The sequence below is a fragment of the Dromaius novaehollandiae genome, chromosome 3, assembly GCF_036370855.1.
Source record: "Dromaius novaehollandiae isolate bDroNov1 chromosome 3, bDroNov1.hap1, whole genome shotgun sequence".
Taxonomy (NCBI): domain Eukaryota; kingdom Metazoa; phylum Chordata; class Aves; order Casuariiformes; family Dromaiidae; genus Dromaius; species Dromaius novaehollandiae.
The window spans coordinates 64,411,930-64,436,360 of NC_088100.1; the positions used below are offsets into that span (position 1 = coordinate 64,411,930).

At 38.7% G+C, this 24,431-nt stretch overlaps 1 protein-coding gene across 3 annotated transcripts in view; it reads left to right on the forward strand.

Annotated features, from left to right (window-relative positions):
- The window catches only part of PEX7 (peroxisomal biogenesis factor 7), a 55,311-nt gene that overhangs the window by 10,229 nt on the left and 20,651 nt on the right, over positions 1-24,431 (forward strand). For all 3 annotated transcript variants that reach the window (XM_026121338.2, XM_026121316.2, XM_026121323.2), the window contains exons 4-8: positions 3,707-3,784; positions 4,091-4,199; positions 14,137-14,243; positions 14,659-14,772; positions 17,312-17,367. In XM_026121338.2, the coding sequence (XP_025977123.1) occupies positions 3,707-3,784; positions 4,091-4,199; positions 14,137-14,243; positions 14,659-14,772; positions 17,312-17,367 (464 nt within the window). The remainder of the gene's footprint in view (positions 1-3,706; positions 3,785-4,090; positions 4,200-14,136; positions 14,244-14,658; positions 14,773-17,311; positions 17,368-24,431) is intronic.

Below are 24,431 nucleotides of genomic sequence, written 5' to 3' on the forward strand. Positions count from 1 at the left end.
TTAAAAATTTAAATTTTTTATGTTATGCAATATTGGTAGGGAAAATGTATTATATTCATCTTCAGAAATGTATTTGCATTAAGACAATGTATGTCCAAGTATATTTGTCTTCCCCTAAGGGATTTTTCTGAGGTGTGGCATTTAGCATGCTCTTCAGTTTTCAGTCCTTTATAGATGCGTATGCCTTGTAAAATGAATGATTACAAGTAACTTCTCTCACAGATAAGGAACTATTTTATTAGAGACTTGAAGCAATATCACCTCTAAAGAAAGGTATTCATTTGACAGAGTTCTGCTGATCCAGTGACTTCCTATAAGCTGTCTATCAGAAATTTTAGTTAACTCTTCCATTGTATAAGGACCGCAAACTAGTCTCTGAGAGGTTTAGGAAGAATTTTTCCGAAAATAAAGATAATTTTGTAGATGGTATGCTGTGCTGTGTTAGAATAAGGAAGCACCTGATACTGACAGTTGTTGGACAGGTAGGAGGGAGGAGGAATGAACTAAAAGTTCCTTCGTACTTTCCTTTTAATCCTCTACTGTTTTCTCTCAGGTCTTTTGATATGATCAGTTTTAGTCTCTCTGTTGCCTGGATTACTGCCACTTTATCTGAATAAAATAAATCATTATCAGATGGCCAGCTAGTGGATATGTAGTCAACAAAAAAATGACTGGGAGTTCAGTTAGGTATTCACAGAAACCTTTGGTTCTTTCAGGTATGAGGCACAAATCTAAAAGCTGCCTGACTGCAGTTACGCAAGAGTGTCTATCTTCTGTACCTGTTTTCTTTGTGATTTTCCTACTTCAGCTTAATAGACATATTATGTAAATAAGGAATTTACTTTGTAGTTGTGATGGGGGTTTTAAGATAGTGTTAAAAGACCAATGGTAGTAATAGAAAAATATGGGCAAAGCATAATTCCAAATTCTTCTTCTTTTGTCTCTAACATTTTCTCATTGAAATTCTATCCATAAGATTATTTTGGTTCTGCTGCACCATCTGTTGTCTGTGAAATAGAAATTTCTGTGTCCAAGTCTTGGTTTAGCAGGGAGCATGGGGAGGTTGACGCATTCAGCCATGAGTTGGAAAGACAGTATAGGACATGTGGGCTGAGTGTTTATTGTAAGATATGAAAGGATTGTCTTGATTTTTATAAGTGTGCATGAAGATGATAGATCTCAGTGGGAATATAACTAATAGTTTGTGGTAAACACTGGCAGACAGTGGTCTTTAAAGTGATTGACTACCTTCTTAATCCTTAATCCCTTTCTGACACTTTTAATGAATATTTTGTCACTGAGCTTTATAATTATTTTTAAGGCAAGATTGACAGGGATCAGTTTACTGTTTTCTAAATGAGATCATTGTCCTTCCTTGAAAAGAACATACAATTTTAATTTAAAAGCGCATCTTTATTATGAAAGGACAATGAGTTTTATTCCAGCACTAGCCAACTGCTGAATCTCATGAATAAATTAGTCTAATTTACTTTGGTTCTGATGAAGTCTTACTGAAATGTGAGACAACACAGTATTTCCATTAAATTTGTCCTGTAAAGTGAGTCTTGACGTTTATTTTGAATTTTTTAATATATTTTTACATCTTTCACCTTTCTTTGATCTTACCTATAGTATTTGTTGCTGCTGTTTATAATACATTTTATGATTATAAATAAAGCACTGAAAGATGGACATCTTGAATTCAGGTTTATGCTGTGTTGTTAGTCTTTCTGTGATGCTCAACACAGCTTCTTTTGAAGCATCTGTAAATTTGTGTTGGGTGATGGGCGTGAAAAGGCAAGAAGAATAAAACCGACCTTACTTGGTTGCCTGCATTTTCCTCTTTTCATTCTTTTCTCAGTATCTGGACCTGTCACATGCCATGAAAAATAGCTCTTGCCTTTCCTAAGCCTGTTGTCTGTTCTGTTTGTAAATCTTGCCTGAAGGAGGAGTTGTCCAGGTACCATTACCTTTGATGCAGCTGCAGAATGCTGGGCAGTCCCACTTGTGTTTGCCATATGTATACAGATCAATATCATAACATGTGTTTAGCAGACCTATATGCTGAGCTTGTGAGTGAGCTGGAAGCTATATGTGCACTTTGTGTTATCTGTGCGGTAGATCTGATGCATCCAAAATATGTGGGGCGATGTGAATATGTGGTACAGGTGCATATTTTTTCAGACACATGTTTTTTCCTTGAAAATTCTGGACAGGGATATGAGAGCCCAAGACTCCCACTGAGCTGACTTTGTATGGCTATTGCATGAAAGAGGCATGCTACCTAGTGATCCATGCAGGGGCATTGCAAAGCAACAACAACTTAGGAGTTGCACACAGACCCCTTAGACAGATTCAGGGGGAAGGGGAGAGGCTAATATTTATAAGGAGCTCTGGAGCCACTTTGGAGAGCTATGATGTCTTTCATTCTTAAAATATGAGCAGGTACTTGTTTGTCTCTTTTGTTATTATTTTAATGGAAGGAGTCAGGTTGAAAGGGAGGGTACTTTAATAAGCTGTAGTACTGCTAGTCAGTTGACAAAACTGGAAAACCAAGGTGGTAAAGGCATAGCTTGGACAGACAAACAAAAAAGTACCTCTCAGTTTATTATTTGTATAGCTTTTGTCAAATACTGTCCCAGTGTCTCACACATTTGGATTGTAAACTGCTCACAAAAGGGAGCTAGCACCGCATGATGCTAGAGCAGTATACTTTTTGGTGTGTGGGAAACATGACATTGTAAGATGAAAAAGGAATGTTGCCGAGGATGCACTGTTTTTTCTTTGGGCAATGGTTGTCTTCTACTTATGCAAAACAAGCAAGTAGATGAAAAAAGTTAAATTACACTGGATCCAGCATAGTCTGAAATGCTTCTTAGGAAGGAAAATGTATTGAAGTAGTTTAATGATATACTGATTTCCTCTCTCATACAGGACACTTTTCATAAATGAAATTAGGTGGCTTTGGCTTTTGCTCAGTTAATTTTCTTTTCCAATTCAGCTTCTCTACTTTTTCTTTGGTGACACAGGTCCAAACATTTTCACCTTCAAAATAGAGTTGCTGTAATTTAGTGTATGATTCTGTCTATCCAAGAGAGTGGGGCCAGTTATGCTGTACTACTTTAAACAGTGCATTTAGCATCTCTGTAGAACTTAAATTCTGTGGTGGTAGTGGGCACTCTAGGAAACCCAAAGATGCACATAATTACAAATCATAAAGAGGTATTTAATGTTAGTCAGCTAAAACCTCATTGTCAGCTCCACAGTCAGCTCTAAAGAGAGGTGTCATTAACACTGTTAGCGATTAGAAATTGTGAATGTTTGAGTAATGTTGGATTGGAGATAAGAAATCAGTCTGAATTACGGCTTTTTACAGTGGAAGAAACTTCCAGTGATGGTGAGTCCGTGTAGATTTTTTAGATCCTTTTTATTGTTTTGGTCTATCTTTACCTTTTTGGATACCTTTCTGAGCTTCTATATGCTTTTAATGCCAGATTGAGAGATTGAGACGTTAAATTTCATTTTTGCTCAGGTAAATTACTCGGGTAAATGTTCATCATTGGCAGCTGTGTGATGCTTGACCTGTGTGCTTTTTTTAGCTGACTGTGATAAAATCTGCAAATCCAGGTGTACTTCATAGAACTTAGGCTGACTCAAACTTGTATGCTAATGCTGTTTCTAAACTAGGCTGTTATATCATTTGTAGGCATATAGTGTTGACTGGAGCCAAACTAGAGGAGAACAGCTAGTGGTGTCTGGTTCATGGGATCAAACAGCCAAACTGGTATGTTGGTTTTCTGCTGAAGGCAGAAGTGTGGTTTGTTTTGGAACTGATATTTCTTTGTGTTAAGAAACAATGTCCATTCACTTTTCTTCTCTATTTTTAAACTGAGGCTGTGGTTCTGTTTTAACCGAGATGCTGCCTTGGCCTTCAGTTAATACCAGTTTAAGTATACAAGTGCTTTTCATGATATACAGTAAAATGAACTTCCTCTAGTCCTTTCTATACATATAAAGCTTATATATAAAAGAAAACTTTCCCTGTTTTATTGCATGTATACCTCAATAATTATCTTTTTATTTTATTTAGTGGGATCCAGCTGTGGGGAAGTCATTATGCACTTTTAAAGGCCACGAAGGGGTCATTTACAGTACTATATGGTCTCCACACATCCCAGGTTGTTTTGCATCTGCCTCAGGTAAACATGATTGTAAAGCAGAAGAAGTCTATATGGTATTGTATTACTTTTGCAGTTTGTCCAGCAGGTGGTAGTGTGTATTATACATAAAAATGGAGGAAGGAAAGAACTATTTAGCTGTGAATGGATTTGTAGGCTCTGTTATGATCTATGAATCATTCTCATGGCATTTTAAACATGGATCAGCAGTTTTCTAGTAGTCAATTCAGTGACCTTGTTGCAGTTTTTTTCTTTAATTTTATGTGGTTCTCATCCATTCACATGACTCTTTTCATTGTCCAGTAAAATGTTATATACTTTAGTTCATGTTCTGGCTTACATTTTTGGTCAAATTGTCTCGAAATACATAGCATCAGTAGACTGTTAGCCCTGTGAATAACTTGGTTAATTCCTATTGAGTTATTTTAAATACTAATAGAGATCATTGTGCCTTGCTCTTGAGAAAAGAAAAAATCAATTTTACTTCTGCCAGTGTTACGAAGCTAGCTGACTAATACAGTCATAATTGAGCTGGTTGTCTCTGGGGCCAAAGAGACAAGGCAAAGAGACTGTACAGGGAGGTGACAGTGTTTTCCAGAAAATGCTCCTATTTTAGGGCCATGAGCAGAGCTCTGCTGCTAGACCTGCAATCTAACTGCTGACTGGCTGGGGGAGAGGAATGCTGTGAGCCACAGAGTGTGCTTGGGGAGTAGAGGAGTAATAAGATGCTGGCCCAGTATGGATATTAGTAGATTCACTCCAGTGGCTTAAATTTGTCTGATTTCAAATCTGTTTGAGTTTTGGTAGTGATATAAATGGAAATTACTTATTTACCCTTTTGATGGAAGAGCTAAACAAAGATATCTCTTTCTGTTACTGAAATTAAGGAGAGACAGTAGTAGATACACAGATATTTTTTCCTGTTCTGTGGGAAACTTGATTAAAAAGAGCATGTGATTTTTATTTTATAAAATTTCAGTCTGTCTGTTTCCATCTGGCTGTGCTTGCACAATGGAACTTCAATAACTAACAAATTTCACATATTTGTTCTAAAGTAGTAGTGCTTGGTAGCCAGGCACTGGTGCACAGATGCTTCCAACTTAATTGAAGGTTTTTTGAGGTAACACTTGGGAGGTACTTATCTAACAGGATGAGCAGAAACTTAAGAGGATTGAGGATACTGTATGAACAGTATACTACAGTATACTACTGAAATGCAGCTACCTGCTACACAATACTGGCTAAGTACCATTTGGTTAAACGTAAATGGTGAAAACAGTGTTAGTCTTTTTTTGCAAATTCTAGGGAAAGTTACAATCCCTATGAAGTCCTGCTTGCTCGTTTTTGATGTTGTGAATGAACAAAAGGGGCTCTCCTGATTCAATGGGTTATTTCAAATTTGATACGTAAGTGATTAAGCCAGACATTCTTCTAATACACTGCCACTTGAACCACTTTGGGAGACATTGATTGTTAAATGCTGTATGTGATGGAATTGTGATTGTGTACAGCAACATATAATTGATATATGACATATAATTGATCTGTTCTTTGCTCAGTAGGTGTATTTGTTGAAAGATTTGACTTAGGCACTTAAAGATCCCATTCTTCTGCAAATTTTACTCTGATTCTTGAAAAGGATGAGCATGTACTGCAGAGGCCTGAAGCTAATTGCAGTCAGGTTTCACTGACTGATGACTCTATAATATCTTACAGGAAAACCAACCCAAACAAAAGGCACAGTATCTCTCTACTACAGGTACTACTTGGATGTGAAATAAAAATCCTGCAGTGTAATGCTAGGTGTAAAATCACTAAATAAGAGAAACTGATGACTTCAAAGTGATGCTGAACTTTCTCATGGTTTCCAAAATAAAACTTTTGGTGTGCTTCTAAATGAAATAACTTCGAACCAAGATCTTGCATAGAAGTCATGACATGCCAATGTGGAATGGCTTTCCTAGTTTGTTTTGGTTTTAATTTACACTGGAATTTTCCTGTGATTTGATTAAATTACTTCACTACTAAAAATGTGTATTGGGAGCCTTTAGTTCGGTCAGCAGTAACATATCTTTCTGTGGTAGTAGAAGTACACATGACACTTGCTCTGGGTATAAATTCCATTTCCTTATTGTAAGGAAAGGCCCATCAGACAGCGTGTGGTCCGAGCATCCACCTCACTCTTCAGTGGTTATTGACATTCTGATAAGTCAGTCAAGGGAAAGATATGTTAAGACAGTCGAGTGGAACTGTCTAGGAGGCTAGGCCTCCTAATTTGAGATTTGCAAGGATCCACATGCACATAAGGATGTCAGAAAATTTTGGGATAGAAAGCTTAATTTTGCTGATGACTAAACTTCTGCTAAGCTAAAGATACAGCTGAAAGAAAACTGCAGTCTTGACATGATGATACTGTGTCATGTATGGAACTTACAGCTGTTCCCTTCTTTGCGTGCACTTACTGGAAATGTCAACCTGAAATTTTATGGTGTCTATTCTTTTGTAAATTTGTTTTCTTGAAAATTACTAACTGAAAATGTGACCGAAGGAAACTTCCTGAACTTCATTTCACCTGCTTTTTTTCCCCAGCTACTTTAAACAATCCTCTTCATTCCTTTTTTGAAGGAGGCCGAGCTGCTTTAGGGTTATATTGAGTATGTGTGTGTGTGTTTTCTCTCTCTCTCTCTTTCTCCCCTTGATCCCCCTTATTTCCTCCCACCCCACACATACATACTCTCAAGCACATACATACCCATATATTAATACTGTAGAATCAGAGGACTTCAGACCAGAAATGAACTGTTTCACGTTGCAGCTTCTTCAACTTTGCGTTTGTTAGGAAAATAATACTTAAGAAATACATTGTTAAGCATAGCTGGAAAAAATATTGGTCTTGAAATATTTCAAATTTAACTATATTTGTTAAGTAAACTTTTTTTTGGGGGGGAAGAAGAGAAGAAAAAAGGAAGGAGGCGTAGGAACTTCTGTATGCCTCTCCCCTGTCTTTGTGCTGCCTTTGTTTGAATCCACTCAGATACCAGCAGAAATTCAGTTTCCACTTAACTAGTTAGTTTATGAGCACTGAAAATCGAAAATCTGACGCAGCTGCAAGACACAGCAAAATAGCTGCTCAGAAGGACCATAACGTGCCTAGACAACTTTTGCCTCAAGCTGATAAGGTTAAATCCCTGCCTTTGCAATATGATTTTTCTCTCAAAGTTTTATGAGAATACAGAAAATATGAATGAAGAAAATGAGAAACATAAGACTGTTATATAAAACAGTTGAAAAAGAATGTAATGCTAAGTGTGAAATACTTTGTTTCATTAAGTCTTTAGTCTGAATACATGCAGAAGGACTAACTTTGTGTGCAGTGGACAGTAAAATGTGATTAAATTACAGGAGATAAATATGTGGGATGCTCCAGTTAAATTAGCTTTCATTCAGCATCTAATACACTTCCATTTAACATTTGGAGGGATGTTCGAGGTACTTTACAATGCTGTCATCTTCATGTACAGTCATTTGTACTCCTAAAAGGCAATTTAGTAATGGCTTATATTTTATTGTTTGAAATTGGAGATACTACTGTTAACAGAAACAAACTGTTAATTCTTTATATGTAAATAAATTCTGTTGTGATGTCAATAATGATTTCTGAGCTGATAAGATAAGCAGGATGTTCAGGTGGACATGCAGCACTCGTGCAGAGCCCTGGTAAATGTCTGCCTTACACTGAAAAAACAGTGATGTGGAAAATGTGATTAAAGGATGACATAAATAACAACGGCTTCATGGCTAAAAGGGTTTAATGACTCATTGTGTCATTTCTCCAGAAGGTCTCTTTTTTTCACCTGGAGAACAAATTGATGAGAAGCACATAAAGAAAGGGCCAAATGCACACAACATTAGTATATAGTCAAACATAAATCAGTTCAACTAAATGAGCCTCAGTGACTGCAGAGCAATAGAGCTTGCTCAGTCCTTTGGTTTATAAAGAAAGCATCATTTGTAGTGTCAGATATTTTTATTGTCCTTTAATTTTACCAGTGGGAAATAAGTAGTGAGTACCATTTTACCCTTATCTGCATAACTGTAATATTCTTCAGTACAAATATAACATTGGCAAAGGAAAATATTGTGTTCTGGATTTGACAAAGTCCAGGGAGATTTAGAATGACTGTTATCTTGTATCTGAACTGCTGGGACCTCAGTTTTAATGCTGCATTCATTTTTAGATCATTAATACAATCATTAAGTTTACTGATCAGGGTGGGTACAGGCTCTTACATCTTTAAGAAGTCATGAATAAGGCTAGGAAATGTTTCTCAAATCTGCAAGATGATGCTGTCTGTACTCATCATAGTGTAGATCAATTAACTGCATTCTTTGCTCAGAGAATTCTTTCCATTCTTCCGTTTTTCTTTGGGGGATTTTTTTTTTTTTATTACATTGACAAAAATGTTAGGGAACTGCAGCTTTATTGGTTTATAAATGAACACACACATTCAGTCTCCACACTTTGTAAGCCCTTGTGTTCAGTCCTAGACTTTAAGGCTACACTTCTAGACTTTTTCCCTCGTATTCCATCTCATTGCCAGCCCTGACACACTGACTTGCCTTTTTTGAACGTTAGTGTTTTCATACCTACCAGTCTTTTACTGACAAATGCATGTAGTCCAAGGGTCGTCAAGCTGTAGTTCCGAGATTGGGCTGAAATGTATTTTTGGTACACCCTTCTGCATCTGGGATCTGAATGCCTGTGAGAGAAAGCTACGAATAAACATTGTCTTCTGTGAAGTAATGACTAGGGGAAGGTACGCGTCTACTAAGAGAAAAGATGCTGAATGAAGGAGAAAGTAATAGTCTTGAGTGCAGCTGCTGATTAAAGGCATAGTTTGCATGTGTACATTTCTTAACCAAATTTGACATTGTCAGGACTTTTGACTACAGTTTTCTCAAGCTTTAGCTTACTTTCCTGCTTCAGAGGTAACACAGGGCAAAAGAAGGAATTGCTGGGGGAGTGGGAGTTGCAGACAGGTAATTCCAAAGGTATTTGTGTTTGTTTAGGTTCCCGCACAACTGAAGGAAATAGCCCTCAAAGACTAACATCACAATAGTTTGGTATGAGTTCAGAAACACATTACAAGAAGTTTATATTCCTTTAGTTGGTATGGTGGGGTTGGGATCCGTTCTTTGCTTCTTATGAATTCTTTTGTACTTATTTACGTGTCAAATATGCTAAAAGAAATGCCATCATGAACAAGGTTCAAGGCCTTGCAAGAGTGAGAAAAACATGGTCATTTTTGGAGTCCAAGTACTCAAGAGGTAGAATAAGGGACTTCAGCTTAGCTTATGGCTTTTTGTTGTACAAATCAGGTACCTAAAGAGCAAATTGACTGCAGAGTTGCTGCATTTTGTTGCAGTTCTGCTAAACTGCTGTTTATACTAGAAGATATTAAAATATCATATATTTGCCTACTTTGTTCTGTCAAATCTATATAATGAAATTACATGGATATTTTCATTTGAAAGCTATTGCTTCAAGATGTGCTACCATGGTTTTGAATTCATCTGTGTTTTGCATTCAGTAAACTTCACTGAATGAACCTCTAATATTTCTCAAGAAATGAGTCTGGCCCTCAATTTATGGTATGTGCTAGCCATAGTGAAGTGTTATGTGCAGCACTTGCTAGAATATAAAGCATTTTCAGGTTATAATATTTTATATTAGAATGTCATCTTGTAAAATAATGTTTCAGTGTTGAGCAGAAATAGCAGGGTTTTTTTTACAGTGAATTAAGATGTTTTGGGTGACTTGGGTTAGAGTTAGATATATAGCGAACTTTTCCATTCACTGAAGAATGGCTTAATAATATGGTAGGCTAGAGTAGGTCGATTTTGAAATAAAATTTTGTTCTAAGATTTGTATTTATTTATTTTAGAAAATATTGAAATGAAAATTTTCACTAATTTCTGTCTGTTTGTTTCTAACAATCTGTTCTTTCAGAAGAAGATTCTATCTAGGTCTAATCTGAGGAAACTCAAGCTATTTGATTTTAGCTTTACAGACTTTTTTTATCAGACTGAAAAATTACCGGTTGGAAAGTACATTTCCATTGTTAAATTATGTTTACTTGATATCTAGTTTGTGCTATATGGGAATAGATTTTGTGCATTCAGTAGAATCCTGTTGGATGTTTTAAATAAAACTGCTTATTTCTGTCACTCTATTTCTGTCTCTTTATGTGGAATCCCATGAGATTTATTAATCCTGCAGTAGATCCTCGGTTTATTTATATTATTTATAATAGAAATGGACAGCATGATCATTTTAAAACACCTAGAAAGATTGTTTTTGAGAGTCAGGAGATTTGAGTTCTGCTCTATTGTTCTATAGATTTCCTGTTTGATTCTGAGCAAATACTTTAGGCTGTTTTTTCCATCTTCTAAAAAACATACAAGCAAGCAAAAATTAACTTGTAATTGCTCAATGGCTTGGCATAAGTGCATAATTTAATTAAGTTTTTTTGATGTTATATTATGTATGCCAATACTTATGTTTCTTGTGCTGACTTCTTTTTCTGCAGTACTTTAAAGCTATATTATCCATTTTTCTCTTGATGAGAGAAGTGTCGTAAGATCAGATTTCTTACTTTAGGATGCACAAAATCAGCTTCATCTTTTTAAGTGAAATTTTAAGTTAACAGTACTTTGATTCTCGAAAAAAAATGCCTGTCTTGATGAGAATACCTTCTGCTTTCAGATAGTGTGTGAGATTTCTCGGGTGTTTTTTTTAATCAATCTCTTAAATACCCAGCTGTGTTGTATGGTTAATGTTGTACCTCAGCACTGTCTGGCATTGATTGCTTAGCTGGTTGTTCTCACTGGCCTTAATGCATAATGATTTTTGAATGTGGGTAAAATGCATCTGTGAGCAAAAGTCAACATAAAACCTACATGAAATTTAAATCTCAAATAAACTATGTCTCTTCACTACAATATAGTCATTCATATCAGCAGTCTTCATCCCTTGTATGGGGACGATATACTTCTAGATTAGGATTTCTTTCATAAACTTTGAATAGATGAGTATATATTGTGTAGTTCTATTGATTTGTCCAAGATTTCACAAATATTCATTAAAATGAAAGAAAGCAAGTACAATATACAAACAAATCTGGCATCATAATTATCTAACAGACCAGCAGAAATCTGTTGCCATAGAGAAATTGCATCTTACAAAAATAGAAATATTTTGTAGGGGAAATGTTGGCCACTTTTGTGGTTGCTTGCTTTGGGATGCCAATTGGAAGTGGCTGGTAGTGAATGTAATTATATTTGGTGTCCTTTCTATGTATTTTTTAACTATTATTATCCTACTTCTGCTTTGTCATATGGAAGAAATGCAACCTTGGTAATGCAGATTTAAAGGAATTATGGAAATGTGAAAATTCAAAGATAATTAACAGCAATTTTTATTGAAATGAGTTGTAAAATAATATACTGTGAGGTCATGGAAAGATGTTTGAGCTAAAAACAGTGATTGTTAAAATGTGTGATATGTCAGGATTACACTGTTTATCGGCTAAACTAAAAGAAACCTCTCTTTTCTGATTCTTTCACTTGCTGCTTAAATGGAAAAATTGGTTTTGCTTTTGGCTTTAATTCAGTCTGTTCCTTTGACTAAAAGGTTCACTTATATGTGCATGACTCCATTAAAAATAATTCACAGATAGGGCCAGCCAGAATTAACAACATCTAAGTTCAGCCTTTCAAACAGATCAAAAAAAGAGAAAATGGGGGGGGAAAAGCCTTTTTCTCATGGGTCAGCCTTTTTTATTTAAAAAAAAAAAAAAAAGGAAATCATTGGGAAAATTGTATATTTGCTGTCAAAGCTGTTACTGGCTGGATAAGTTACTTTTCCGAATGTTTTTGGCCCTAATAATGCTGCTGAGGCCTGTCCCTGCAGCAGTTCATTCGCGTTCACCTGAATATATATATTTATTTACTTATAAAAATTGTCCTGTCTGTAGTGAAATATGAGCTTCCCCTTCAAATCTGTTATCTGATCAAGTATAAAATAAAAGCTTTCTAAAAATATTATTATATCTCCAAAAGTCTTTAAGACTCAAATTGAAATCTGTGCTGTGCAAGTAGGCAGATTAGCAAGGCTAAGTGGGTGGATGAACATACTGCCTTTATCACCAACATCCTGCTGGTCATGTTTCCTCCTCTCCATATGTTGCACTGTTGTTACAAGTGCTGTGGTGATATTTGGGGCTTCAACTGACTGCAAGGTGTCATTGTGGGAAGTGCTGTATATACACAGAGTAACAGACATTCTTGTTCTTGAAAGTATTAAAATAAGCAAGGGGAATGAAAATGGAGAGGTCATGTGTTGTTCCCATCTTACAGGTGGGGAATTTAGCCACCAAGAGCACAGTATCTCTCATAATCATGGAATCTGAGGCAAAGCCAACAATTCGAGCAAAATTTCCTGTAATCTCTGTAGTACCCTAGTCACAAGGCCATTCTTATGACATGCATTCAAATGAAGTTTTCGCTTTGTTTTTGTATTCAAACTTCCCAAAAATTTTATGTCTTTTTGCTGAGTCTGCAGCGCCTGGAAATTCTTGCAGTAGGAATATTACCATTGTTGTTTTAGACATGGTTTTGTTTGAACTGTAGCCATATTCTTGAGAGGAGCTGTGATATTGTGTGCCCATCTGTATATTTTAACACTAACGTGATACCTTTTAATGACATCAGAATTAAGGATACAGTTGCCACAATTTCTGAAAATAAAACGTTTTTGAATAGGGCACTAAAACCATCAGTGTTAATTTTTAAACAAGAATCAGATGTGATAAACAGCATAAATGTTATTGATGATAACTATTTTGAGGATTATCAGAAGTGTTTCTGATGATTTCTTACCTTATGAATTTCTTCAATAACAAGGTAAAACTGTTTTTAGTATACATAGTGTTGGTAAATGCCTTCTGTACAAATCATGGATGTTCAGATGCAGCTTCTAGTGATTTCGTGTGTCTCGCATGAATATAGGCACAATTGTGGATTCTGATTTTCTCTCTTGTAAACAAATGAGCTGAAAATCCATTTTTGCTGATACAAAGTTAAATATTTAGGTTTAATGAGAGTATCATGATTAAAGTAATTGAAAAGCATGGTAGCCTTGTCAATACTGAGTGTCTTCTATGTATGTTTGTAAGCCATTAGCAACTGGAGTAGGCTAAAAAGGCTTAGGGCTAGAAGACGATCCATAGTTTGATGGAAAGAGAGAGGCTCAGGTGATTCAGAACTTTTAAGTTAGGCCATACTCCCTTAATTGCTCTCTAAACACCTTTGTGTGTGTGCTTTGAGGTTAGAGCAAATGTTGCTGTAATATATATAACAGTTCTAGCAGAATGACACTATCTTATGAATTTCCAGTGAAGATCTGTGTCTTAGCACATGACTAGTACAAGAAAAATGCCTTAAATTTTCATTTTGTTGAAAGAAGTTGGACAGAAGCTGCATTTACCTTTCACTTTCTACAGACCAAGAGCATGAGCGTAGGTACTTATCTTTGCTGACTTGCAGAGAAAACTTGTTCATCATTCTGATCTTCTAAGTTCCTTTTGAAATGGATCATAAGCTCCTCCTTGAGTAAAATGTATTTGAGTATTTTACCCCATTTCCTTTTAATAAAATCTGAGTTTAAAAAGATAATGGAAGTGTTGGTAATAAAATGAAACAAGTTCTACTTCCTTGTGTGCATCTCTCTGACCTCTGTGTCTATACTGTGCTTGTTTTATTTGTCCTGAGCACCCTCATGTCATAGTTTGTATTTCACAGAGCTGAGAAATCATTGTCTACTGAGTGCTACTGTACTAACAATATCTCTTAACTGATTCATCAATTGATAAATTGAATCAATTTCTCTTTGTTTCAGGTGACCAGACTTTAAGAGTTTGGGATGTGAAAGCCCCAGGAGTCAAACTCGTGATTCCAGCCCACCATGCTGAGATCTTGAGCTGTGACTGGTGCAAGTACGATGAGGTATAATCCTGTTTGTCCAACTGCTTTTCTAACTGAATCCCTTTCATTAAATAGCTTTTTTTTTTTTTACTGCTTCATTAATATCTTTTCTTTTTATATGGCAATAAAAAAAAAGGTCTAGCTGCTTGTTACTTTCATTCACTAACTACATCTCCAGAAGAGTGTTGTTCCAAGAGGTAAATGACACCTGGAGTTATGGTTACTCTTTTGCATAGTACACAGAATAGTCTGTAGTGGGGAAATAGTTTGTACTTCTCTGTTCTCTTTAATTAACACAATGCGGACCTCATTTATGATTTATTCATCAGTATTGTTTGATTTATTTAACTTTAGTAGCCAACATTTCCTTAATATGCATCCTGGCAATTTAATAGTTAAATTGTGCTGATATATCTGTGTTGTTTCAAATCATCAGAACTTGCTGGTAACTGGTGCAGTTGACTGTAGTTTGAAAGGATGGGACTTGCGGAACGTCCGGCAACCAGTGTTCGTCCTGCTTGGTCATACCTATGCTGTCAGAAGAGTGAAAGTAAGTTGCATTTTATTCACTATAGCCCATCATTGAATTGTTATGCAAGTTTGCCAGGAAAGCAGCAGTGTTTTACACAATCTAGTAACTAGGAAAAAAGCACTGTTACATTGATTGTTTTTGGAAACAATCCCTTCTAATCTCAGCGGTTCTGTGATTCTATGCTAATACTCTCCCAACAGCTAAAAATACAGTCTGAAAGAAATGGATGACAGGAGGTGCCCAGGTTCACATGCTCTTGCTAAGTAGCATCTTCTGTTGCCCCTGTTGGAATCACAACACGGGGCCGAATAGACCATTGCTCTGATGAAGTAGGGCGCTTCTTATACAATCTCACCTTAAGTTTCGTTTTTTTGGCCCATAATGCTCCCTCTTTTGACATGCCTCAAAATGATTGTTAAGAGGAGGCCAGAGGTAGAACTTTTTTCACACCCAGCTTTGAGGTCAGTTCAGTAAGTGGCTTTAAGGGGACAGTGAGAAGGCTGTATACGTGTACATGTATAAGGAGGAGGTACGTGAGAGTACATGACTTCTAATCCCTCTTAGCAGGCTTTTATAGCTGCCATTTCAAGTTAGACATAGCCCCTGTGGACATAAGGTAAAAGAAGGTGGGCGAGCGCTTAGAGGTGGTGCATCCCATCCACAGTTGTCTGGTGTGACTGGCCAGTTAGCCTAAACCAATTAAGACCAGGATGCTAAATACATATCTAAATACCTAAATACAGGCCTGCCCCCCGCAACCACTGCATCTTCCCTTCCCCTCTGTTGTGCCAACACTAGCAATTACAAAACCGTGCAGCAAGCTGGCTCAGCTCATTGCTGTGACTGAAAATCCTGTGACTAGTTTCTATCTGGATCATTAAGCTGACTCAGTTCATTGCTGAAATGCCACACAACTGCAAGCCCTGACACAAGGGAGGACACAAGAACACATGGCCTGAAGTAGAAGGGAAGGGAAGGCCATTGGTCTTGGCAGCGGTGCAGTCTTAAATTAGCTTAAGCCAACCATGAAATTACACTCTTTGGTTGTCTATCTTTTGTATCCTATTCACTTGTTCAGGGTTGTGCTGCTTGTCAGATCTGAGGCTGGCAGGAATTCTACCCAACATTATATCGTCAGGGTTCTCATGGATTTCTTGTGGGGTTTCACTGCATTGCAGGATGTTGTAAGTACATTGAGGTCATTTGGAGCCCTTCGCAGGAGATTTTGGCATTGGTGCATTTTCGTGTATCATATTCTTTGCTGGCTTTGGTCTCGTATACTGAAATTTAGTTACAGTCTTTGGGTTTACTTAAAAAGATACTTGGATGAGTGATCTGTGACATACTGGCGGTCAGGATGGATGATATGTTGGTCTCCTTTGTCTATATAAAATTGGTCAAATGGTAGTCATAATACCTTGCAGTTAAGTGGAACAAAGTTTTTAAATAGTCTCGTTCTTTGTAGCAGAAAAGCATTACCCAAATTCTTTTAACTTATGTGTATAGCACTCCTCTTAAGTATTGTATTAGGGTTGGTTTAGGTAAGATGCTAGGATATTTAAGCTTAATGATGCTACTGCTCTTCAGCTCTGACAAGATCATTTTGCTTCATCAGAAGCTATGGCGACAAAGATGCAAAGAGGGAGTATGTGGGAAATGCTGCCCATCAGGCTTCCTCCTGTTTATTATTCATACTTCTAAGGTGCAGAAAAAGTGTTCTGTTGTGATTTTTTTCCTGCAGAAAAATTGTAGGAAACCTGGGGAGTTTAGAATGCAAGCATATAGTCCTCTCAGTTCTGCTGTAGGCAAGGTAAGTTTGTCAGCAGACTTGGTGGGGATGAAGAATTGCTTTGCAAGTAAGCTCTGCATCTGTAGGAATTTGAACAGATCTTAGTCCTGTGATCCTAGTTTGAGTTCTTCTAGGGCTTGTTAGTTTACTTTGTAGTTTTGTAGGAACTGTGACTTTCAGTGCTCTTTGCTTCTCTTTGATTTGTTGTTTGGGGATCAGAAAAAAAAATGATGAAAATTCTTTTCTTCCTTAGCTGGGAATGCTTGTAAAGTTTTACAAAGATTAGTTTGTAAGGTGAAGTTTTTCAACTTAACTCAAATTTTCCCATTTCCTTAAGTAATTTCAGAATTTTAGCACATGGAATGGATGCCAGTAAAATATATCCTACATTCTCTGCAATATGGCTCAATTTAAGTGCATCCCACTAACTGAGCTGAAAAAATAAACTGGTCACACAGCTTTACTGAAACTTCCTTTATATAATGAGATGATACTCAGATTGTCAGCCAAAAGCAGAATTTAATGACCGTTTATATGACTGTCCTAAAACACCTAAAGCAGCCAGGATCTCATAGAGTGTTCCCTGTGATTAGAAGCATGGCAGCTAATTTTGTTTTGTTGAAGTCATCGGTTCTATTGTGGTATGAAATGGAACCTACCAAGATTGTTTAACTAGTTAAACTTTGGTAACTTTCTACTCACAGGAAGTCTCTAAATATGTTCACAATGTTTATACTTTAAAAATTGTTCTATTTTGTTTTCTTGCAGTTTTCACCATTCCATGCAACTTTATTGGCCTCTTGCTCCTATGACTTTACTGTAAGGTATAGTAATTTTTACTTGCATAAAAACAGGTAATCTTTATTAATGATAAATCTGTTTTAATGCGGCTTACAATAGAAAACAGTTCTAGAGTGGACATACTGAACTGCAGTTAATGTTGCTGTCAGATGTTTTCTCTCTTTATAAGCTGTGTTGCAAATGCATGGGTTAAAGGCTTAAAGGCTAGCTCAGTCACCCTTCTGAATGATATCTGCTCTGACAGATAATTTCTTTAAGTCTCTGCCCATCATTCGGCTGAATATAGCTGTGTCCAGCTGTGATAGTCTCTGATAAGAAGGTAATAACCTCTTAAATGAATATAGATGAGTGACTTAATATATGTTTCTATGATTCATTTTTATTTAAACCTTTTATGAACAGTTTTCATCCTGCCTGTATCTGAGGAAGCTTTAGTATTGTTCCACAGTATGTGTGCTGAAGTTCCCCTAGCTGCCAAGTAAATCCGATACTGCTACAGAGGATTTTATAATTGAGCTGATTTAATAAAGAGGTTGACTTCATAGTAAGACTTCTCTAGGATATACAGTGTCATAAGTCAATACACTGTGAAGTACATTCCTGAATATTTCAGTTACATGCTTTGATCTACATTTTAGTCTTATAACATGGACTGAATATGGTATTCAGTACGCTTATAAACAGGAAAAGACCTCCTGCCTCCACAAGCAACAGCAAAGTTATCCCACTTGCCCAAATCATCCCAATTAATGCCACTTCTGGTTGCATCCTAAGTGATCTGACAGCAAACACAGAAGGGTTTTGTTTTCCTAAGGGAATCCTTGCTAAGACTGCAGCACAAGTAATAAGCAACACTATGTGCTCTGTACCAGTTTTGCTTTAACATACTAGCTGTCCATCTACAGCTAATCCACACCCTTGCAAGCTGTTCAGACTTTCAGTGCCTCTGTATGTGTCTCAATAGTGAGTGCCATAAAATGATGTATAATTACAATATGAAGTTAGTGTTCTATGCATTGTAGGAATCCTGTATATTTTGAAAAAAACTTTTTCAAAGACTGGTACAGCTGGAATACTCCTTCTTTACCTGGGCTCTTGATCAAATCTAGAGATAGTTTTACTTGTTTCTGAACCAGATGGTGGAGAAAAAAATGAGGTACAAATCTCTTAGTTCACTGATTTGAAAGAGCAAGTCCTTACCAACTTGGCTTTAACATGAGTTTGTATTGTCTGATAGATGAAACAAGTTATCTCCTTCTCTCTGTTTCTTGACAATTGTGTTATCATGTCAAAACCAGTTGATAAGCTTATTGGAAATACCAACGGGAAGGAGAGAATCTTTTTTCCCCAAAGAGATGTTTTTAAAAATGCATAGAGATTAGGCATACAAAAATGCTTACATTTCAGGGACTGCTGTTGCATCTGTTCCTGGGGTAGGATGTCAAATGCCCCAGTTCAAATTTACACTGATGAGAAATTAAATTGCTAAACCATTGCAGTTGTATAGTAAAAAATCTCACTAACAGTATGTCTGTATCTATGTGGCCATCGAACGGTTGAAGTTGGAAGGGACCTTTAGACATCATCTAGTCCAACCCCCCTGCTCATGCAGGGTCACTTACAGCAGGTTGCCCAGGACCGTGTCCAAATGGCTTTTGAGTATCTCCAGGGATGGAGACTGTACAACCTCTTTGGGTAACCTGTTCCTATGCTCGTTCAGCCTCACAGTAAAGAAGTTTTTCCTTATGTTCAGACAGAATTTCCTGTGTGAAAATTTTCATTTGTGCCCATTGCTCTCGTCCTATTGCTGGGCACCCCTGAGAGGAATCTGGCCCCATCCCCTTTACACCCTCCCTTCAGATATTTCTACACAGTGATAAGATCCCCCCTCCGGCTCCTCTTCTCTAGGCTAGACAGTCCCAGCTCTCTCAGCCTTTCCTTATAGGAGACATGCTCCAGGCTCTTCCTCATCTTAGTGGCTCTTCGCTGGACTCATTCCAGTAGCTCCATCTCTCTCTGGTATTGGGGAGCCCAGCACTGGACACAGTCCTCCAAGTATGGCCTCACCAGAGATGAGTAGAGGGGAGGATTACCTCCCTCAACCTGCTGGCAATGCTCTGCCTAATGCAGCTCAGGATACCATTGGCCTCCTTGGCCACAAGGGCACATTGCTGGCTCATGATCAACTTGTTGTCCACCAGGACTCCTGGGTCCTTCTCTGCAGAGCTGCTTTCCAGCAGGTCAGCCCCCAGCCTGTGCTGGGGCATGGGGTTATTCTTTCCTCAGTGCAGCACTCTGCACTTCTCTTTCTTGGACGCCAGGAGGTTGCTCTCTGCCCATCTCTCCAGCCCGTCGAGTTCCCTCTGAATGGCAGCACAGCCCTCGGGTGGATCAGCCACTGCTCCCCGTATTGTATTATCAGCAAACCTGCTGAGGGTGCACTCTGTCCCTTCATCCAGGTCACTGATGAACAAGTTGGGCAGTGTTGGATCCAGTATTGGTACTGGGGTACACCGTTTGCTTGTTTACATTGTAAAGTGTGGCATATGACGACATGGACCTGAGGTAGGGTAGTGCAAAGATCCTTTATTGAAAAACACAATGGCCAGTTATATAGCAATCAAGCCCAGCCACTCCTCCAAGTATCTCCTAAGCGTTGTGGCATCTTGTGATAGGTAGGATCTCCTGATCCCTGGCAGGCAGGCAGGCAGGCCAGCAGGACAGGCCCACCGTAGCTGCTGACATGTAGGCAGGAAGGCACACCGTGACTGGTGGTATGCAGGGAAGAAGGCACATCATGGCTGCTGGTACATAGGGAGGAAGGCACATCATGATCACTGGCAACTCACATGCACACATTCTGGCCACAGATCATAGTTACCACATCATCACTTTCTGTCTTAGAGATTCTCTGCTGTCTTACACAATGCCATCCTGTTTTGGTCCCCAACAGTAAAGCAACTTCTACCTGGGAATAATGGTTTTATTATATGTAAAATCCCACACCCAGAATCATTAAGATAAATTAAATGATTAAAAATCAGATTTCCTGCAGCAAGTGTATTACTGTTTTGCCCTAGGCAACAGAAGTACCAAAGCGTTTTGTTACATATTAGACAATAGAGTTCTGGAAGCCACAACTCAATTTCCCATGTTCAAAATTCAAAACATGTGCTCTGAATACAGGAATGAACCAAGAATATAACATTAATCATTTGAGTTGTCATACTTAAATCAGTTATGTCGTTGTTCCCATTAGTATGTGTGTATAATATTGAATTTGTAATTTTAGTGTATTTATTTCTTTGTGGAGTTTTCTGCTAAGATTGTGCACCTGTTTTGGTGTCTCAATCCCATTTCCCTTTTATTAACTTTAATGTTTGCAAACTTCCAATCTCATTTTTTTCTGTCTTATTCTTTATCAGATCATAAAGGTAAAAGAATTCTCAATTAAGAAGTTGTGCTTCAGTTATCTTCACATGTCTTTTTACAAAGCACAGCACGGGAGTATTATCTGTGATCTAATGACTGGGTCCAGGCAGCATTTCTTTAAGAGTGGCTGGACCTATCTCTGTGGCTATGATTCAGCTGCCAGCTGAAAGATACTTAGCCTTACTCATGATAGTTACATTCAGGAGTTGCACTGCTTATGAAGCAGGCTGTTAATGTCATGTTCATGATGTACTTTGTTGACGTTTGAGTCTGAAAATAAGCAGAACTTGTTCACAGACAAGCACGTTTGTCTTTAGCTTGGGCCTGGGTAACAGGTAGCATATGGGATTCTTGTGGCCACACAAATCCCTTGGTCTGCTGCCTTACATAGGCAAAAGAAGTGGCCTGTTCTGTTGTGCTTGCTTTGCTCCTAGACTGGTGGCTGCTGAGCTGGTGGAGGTCTAAGAGTCAAGCGGTGCATTTGCCTCTTACCTACCCTTCTGGTCAGCTTGAGGCCAGCCGGGGATCATGTGCTGATTGAACGGGCACCTGCTGGTTAGCAGTGGCACTCTGCTTTGGAGCTGCCCTTCCATGTCCTGGGCAGCATCACGTTCTGCTTTTGGTGAAGGTATGAGAGGCAATGCAGAGAATTTGGGAGTGAGGAGAGGAGAGAGTTGTGAAAATACGGCAAATTCATGGATATGGAAAGACCAGCGGGTATCTGAGCATTATGGAGAGGGACTTGAAATGAGGGCAATGCCGGGAGTGTTGTGCTAGGAAGAAGGAGCTGAGAAAGCTGGGAATCAAGCCAACCCTCCCTCCTTCCAGCAGTGCATTAAGATACACTGTCTTATGATGGGAACTTCTGGAGGCTGAGAAATTGCTGCTAGTGAGGGTTAGATTCTGGAAGCTTTTGCTGCCAGCAGTTTCTGTTTGATGTGTCCTGATCAGGAGGTGCCTGCAGTTCTTCTCTTCAACTGAGGGCTGAAAAATCAGTGTCAAGCACCTACGCAGCTTTGGAAGCAGCTGTATAACTGAGAGGCAGGAGCGTAGCTCCCAGAGTGCAGTGGACAAATATGCAGGGCTGCAGAGGGGCTCAGAAACTCTGCTTTAGACACCATGGGACTACTTGAGACTGCAGTGATGATGGTGACATGCCACAGGAAGACAATTGCTCAAGCAATTGTCCTTGGCACATCAGAGGCCTGAACCTGGACAGCATGTTGGGGGGAGGGTGTTGCCTTCTAGGTTTCAGACTTCAGGGAGCTCTGGAGCTGGAGGTGATGGTGACCTTGCCTGTTGGAGACAGGTTCTTGTTCACTAAGGTGAAGGAGCTGCAGGAGGAGGTGAGCAGACTGCATATCATCAAGGAACATAAACACAAGATTGACAGGGTCTTTGCAGAGACCCTTCCACGGTCCTGCAGTTAAGGAAGGAGGAATACCTAGAGACTATGCTTCAAGAAGCAGCAGATGCTGCCCCCCATCATGATGGGATGGAGGATGCTGGAAACTTGTTACTTCTGGCAATACAACACAGGCTCCTTCTCCACTTTCAGATTTGCAGTTAGAGAACAGGTCTAGTGTCTTGGGAACAGGTGCGCAGGAACAAGTGCAATCTGGGGAGATGTCAGTCAGCTGCGCCTGAATCAAGTGTCTGCACAAAGAGGAAGAATTGGGTAATGGTCACTGGAGACTCTCTCCTGTGGGCGTTGGAAGCATCTGCCAGCCCAACCTGATGTTTTGGAAGGTTTTGTTGCCTCCTGTGGGCCAAGATCCAGGAGGCTGTGGAGAGACTGCTATGGCTTGTCCAGTCCTCAGAACATGGCTTTTTTGCTGCTTATCTGCATGCGCCCTAGTGTTGCTAACAGAGGTGGCTGTGAATGTACTGAGAGTGGCTACATGGGTCTGGAGGCCCAGGTAATGTTTTCCTCAATTCTGAGAGTATCCCGTGAGTGGAAAAAACATATCCAGCTGGTCAGTACTTGGCTGCATGGCTGGTATCAGAAGTAGGTCTTTGCCTTTACAACTGCAGGGCCCTCTTTTGAACAGTGAGCACAGTGAGGCAGGCAGGAGACCCCATCTGACAAAGTAGGGCAAGAGTGTCTTTGCGAAGTGGGCTTGCTAACCTTGAGGGGGGCTTCAAACTAGGTATGTCAGAGAAGAATTACCGTAAGTTGAAGAGAAGTGATGGTGTGAGGGTCAGTGAGGAAGTGTCTGGGGAAAAGCATAATGTCAGAGGCTCTTGCACTTTCCCTGTGAAAGCAGCATGACACATGCATGCAGTAGGGGAAACAGGGAATTAGAAGTCCATGTGCAGTTACAGAGCTATGGCCTCATAGGGATTATAGAGACATGGTGGGACAGCTTGCATGACTGGATGGCTGCAAGGGATCATGTTCCTCAGGAAAGATGGGGAAGGTGAGGAGATAATGGTAGGTCAGTGAGTTTAACAGTACAGTCACTTTAAATTTTCATTCTCTGCATGGACTTCTTCCTTCCCAAAATCAGACCCTTCTCTTGTAGATTAGAACTGGATGGTGAGTTTATATAATACTCATGTCACTTATAGGCATGTCATTGTTTCAGTAAAACATTTAAGTGCTTTAGAGCCTTTTCCTAAGCTTAGGTTAATTGTTATTCTCTTGCATAATGGATTGAGGAATAGTGCCTTGCCAGTGATACCCCTGTTCTGTGGTTGGTGCCAGAAGCCTGAGAGTGTAAGTGCTGTGCTGTCCACACATCTAACCTTATATACTGCTATGCCAGCATTCTGTCATATATAAAGTGCTTAATTTCATTTATGCCTAAAATGTGCTTCTTGTAGAATACTGCACGATGGTCTGTGGAATGTTATTTATGTGATATTACCTAATATCTTTTACTGATACAGTGCCAGCTAGTTTGCAGAATATGGTTTCTCAGAAGGCTTCTAGGTCCCAAATAAAAAAGCAGTGATTGGCTTCTTCCAGGGGCCTTGTCTGAGCAGTAAGATTGATAATCACAGTAATAAATTGCTGATATATTAAAGTGATTTTATTGTGTCCTCATGCTCTTCCAATTTTTGACACCAGTGTATATCCTTCAGGTCTGGAAATAATGCACTTCATGCCGTACAGAAATCTAGTACAGTTTCAGCTCTGACATTTCATCTGTGAGAACTGTCAGTAAAGATGAGAAGGGCTCCTAGCTCATATACTTTGGTGTCTGGAAAAGAAAATCATGCAAACCTTTTCACAAAATACCATGTTTTACTGCAGGCATTATTTTTCTGTCCAGACAATTACGTGTTCTGACCAGAGGCAGAGGGATGTTAAAGGGATGGAGGTTTTTTTGTTTTGTTTTGTTTTGTTTTTTTACAGTTTTAAAAAACTCTTACTTACTGGTTTTGGCACTGGAAGGCCAAGTGAAAGTCTTCAAAAAAGGTAGCACAAGCAAAATACTCTATGTAATTGGGAGAACTTGTCACAACAACACTTTGGGAACATCTCTTTTAAAGAATTTAAATGCTCTGATTATGTTACAGCTCTGCCACACGCACATACAGATGGGTACACACGTGCGTGCGCACACACACATACACACATGTGCACACATTTAGCTTTCCACTCTGTTGCCATTATTTTGTCCTCCAGTATGCCTGTGGTTCCCACGCT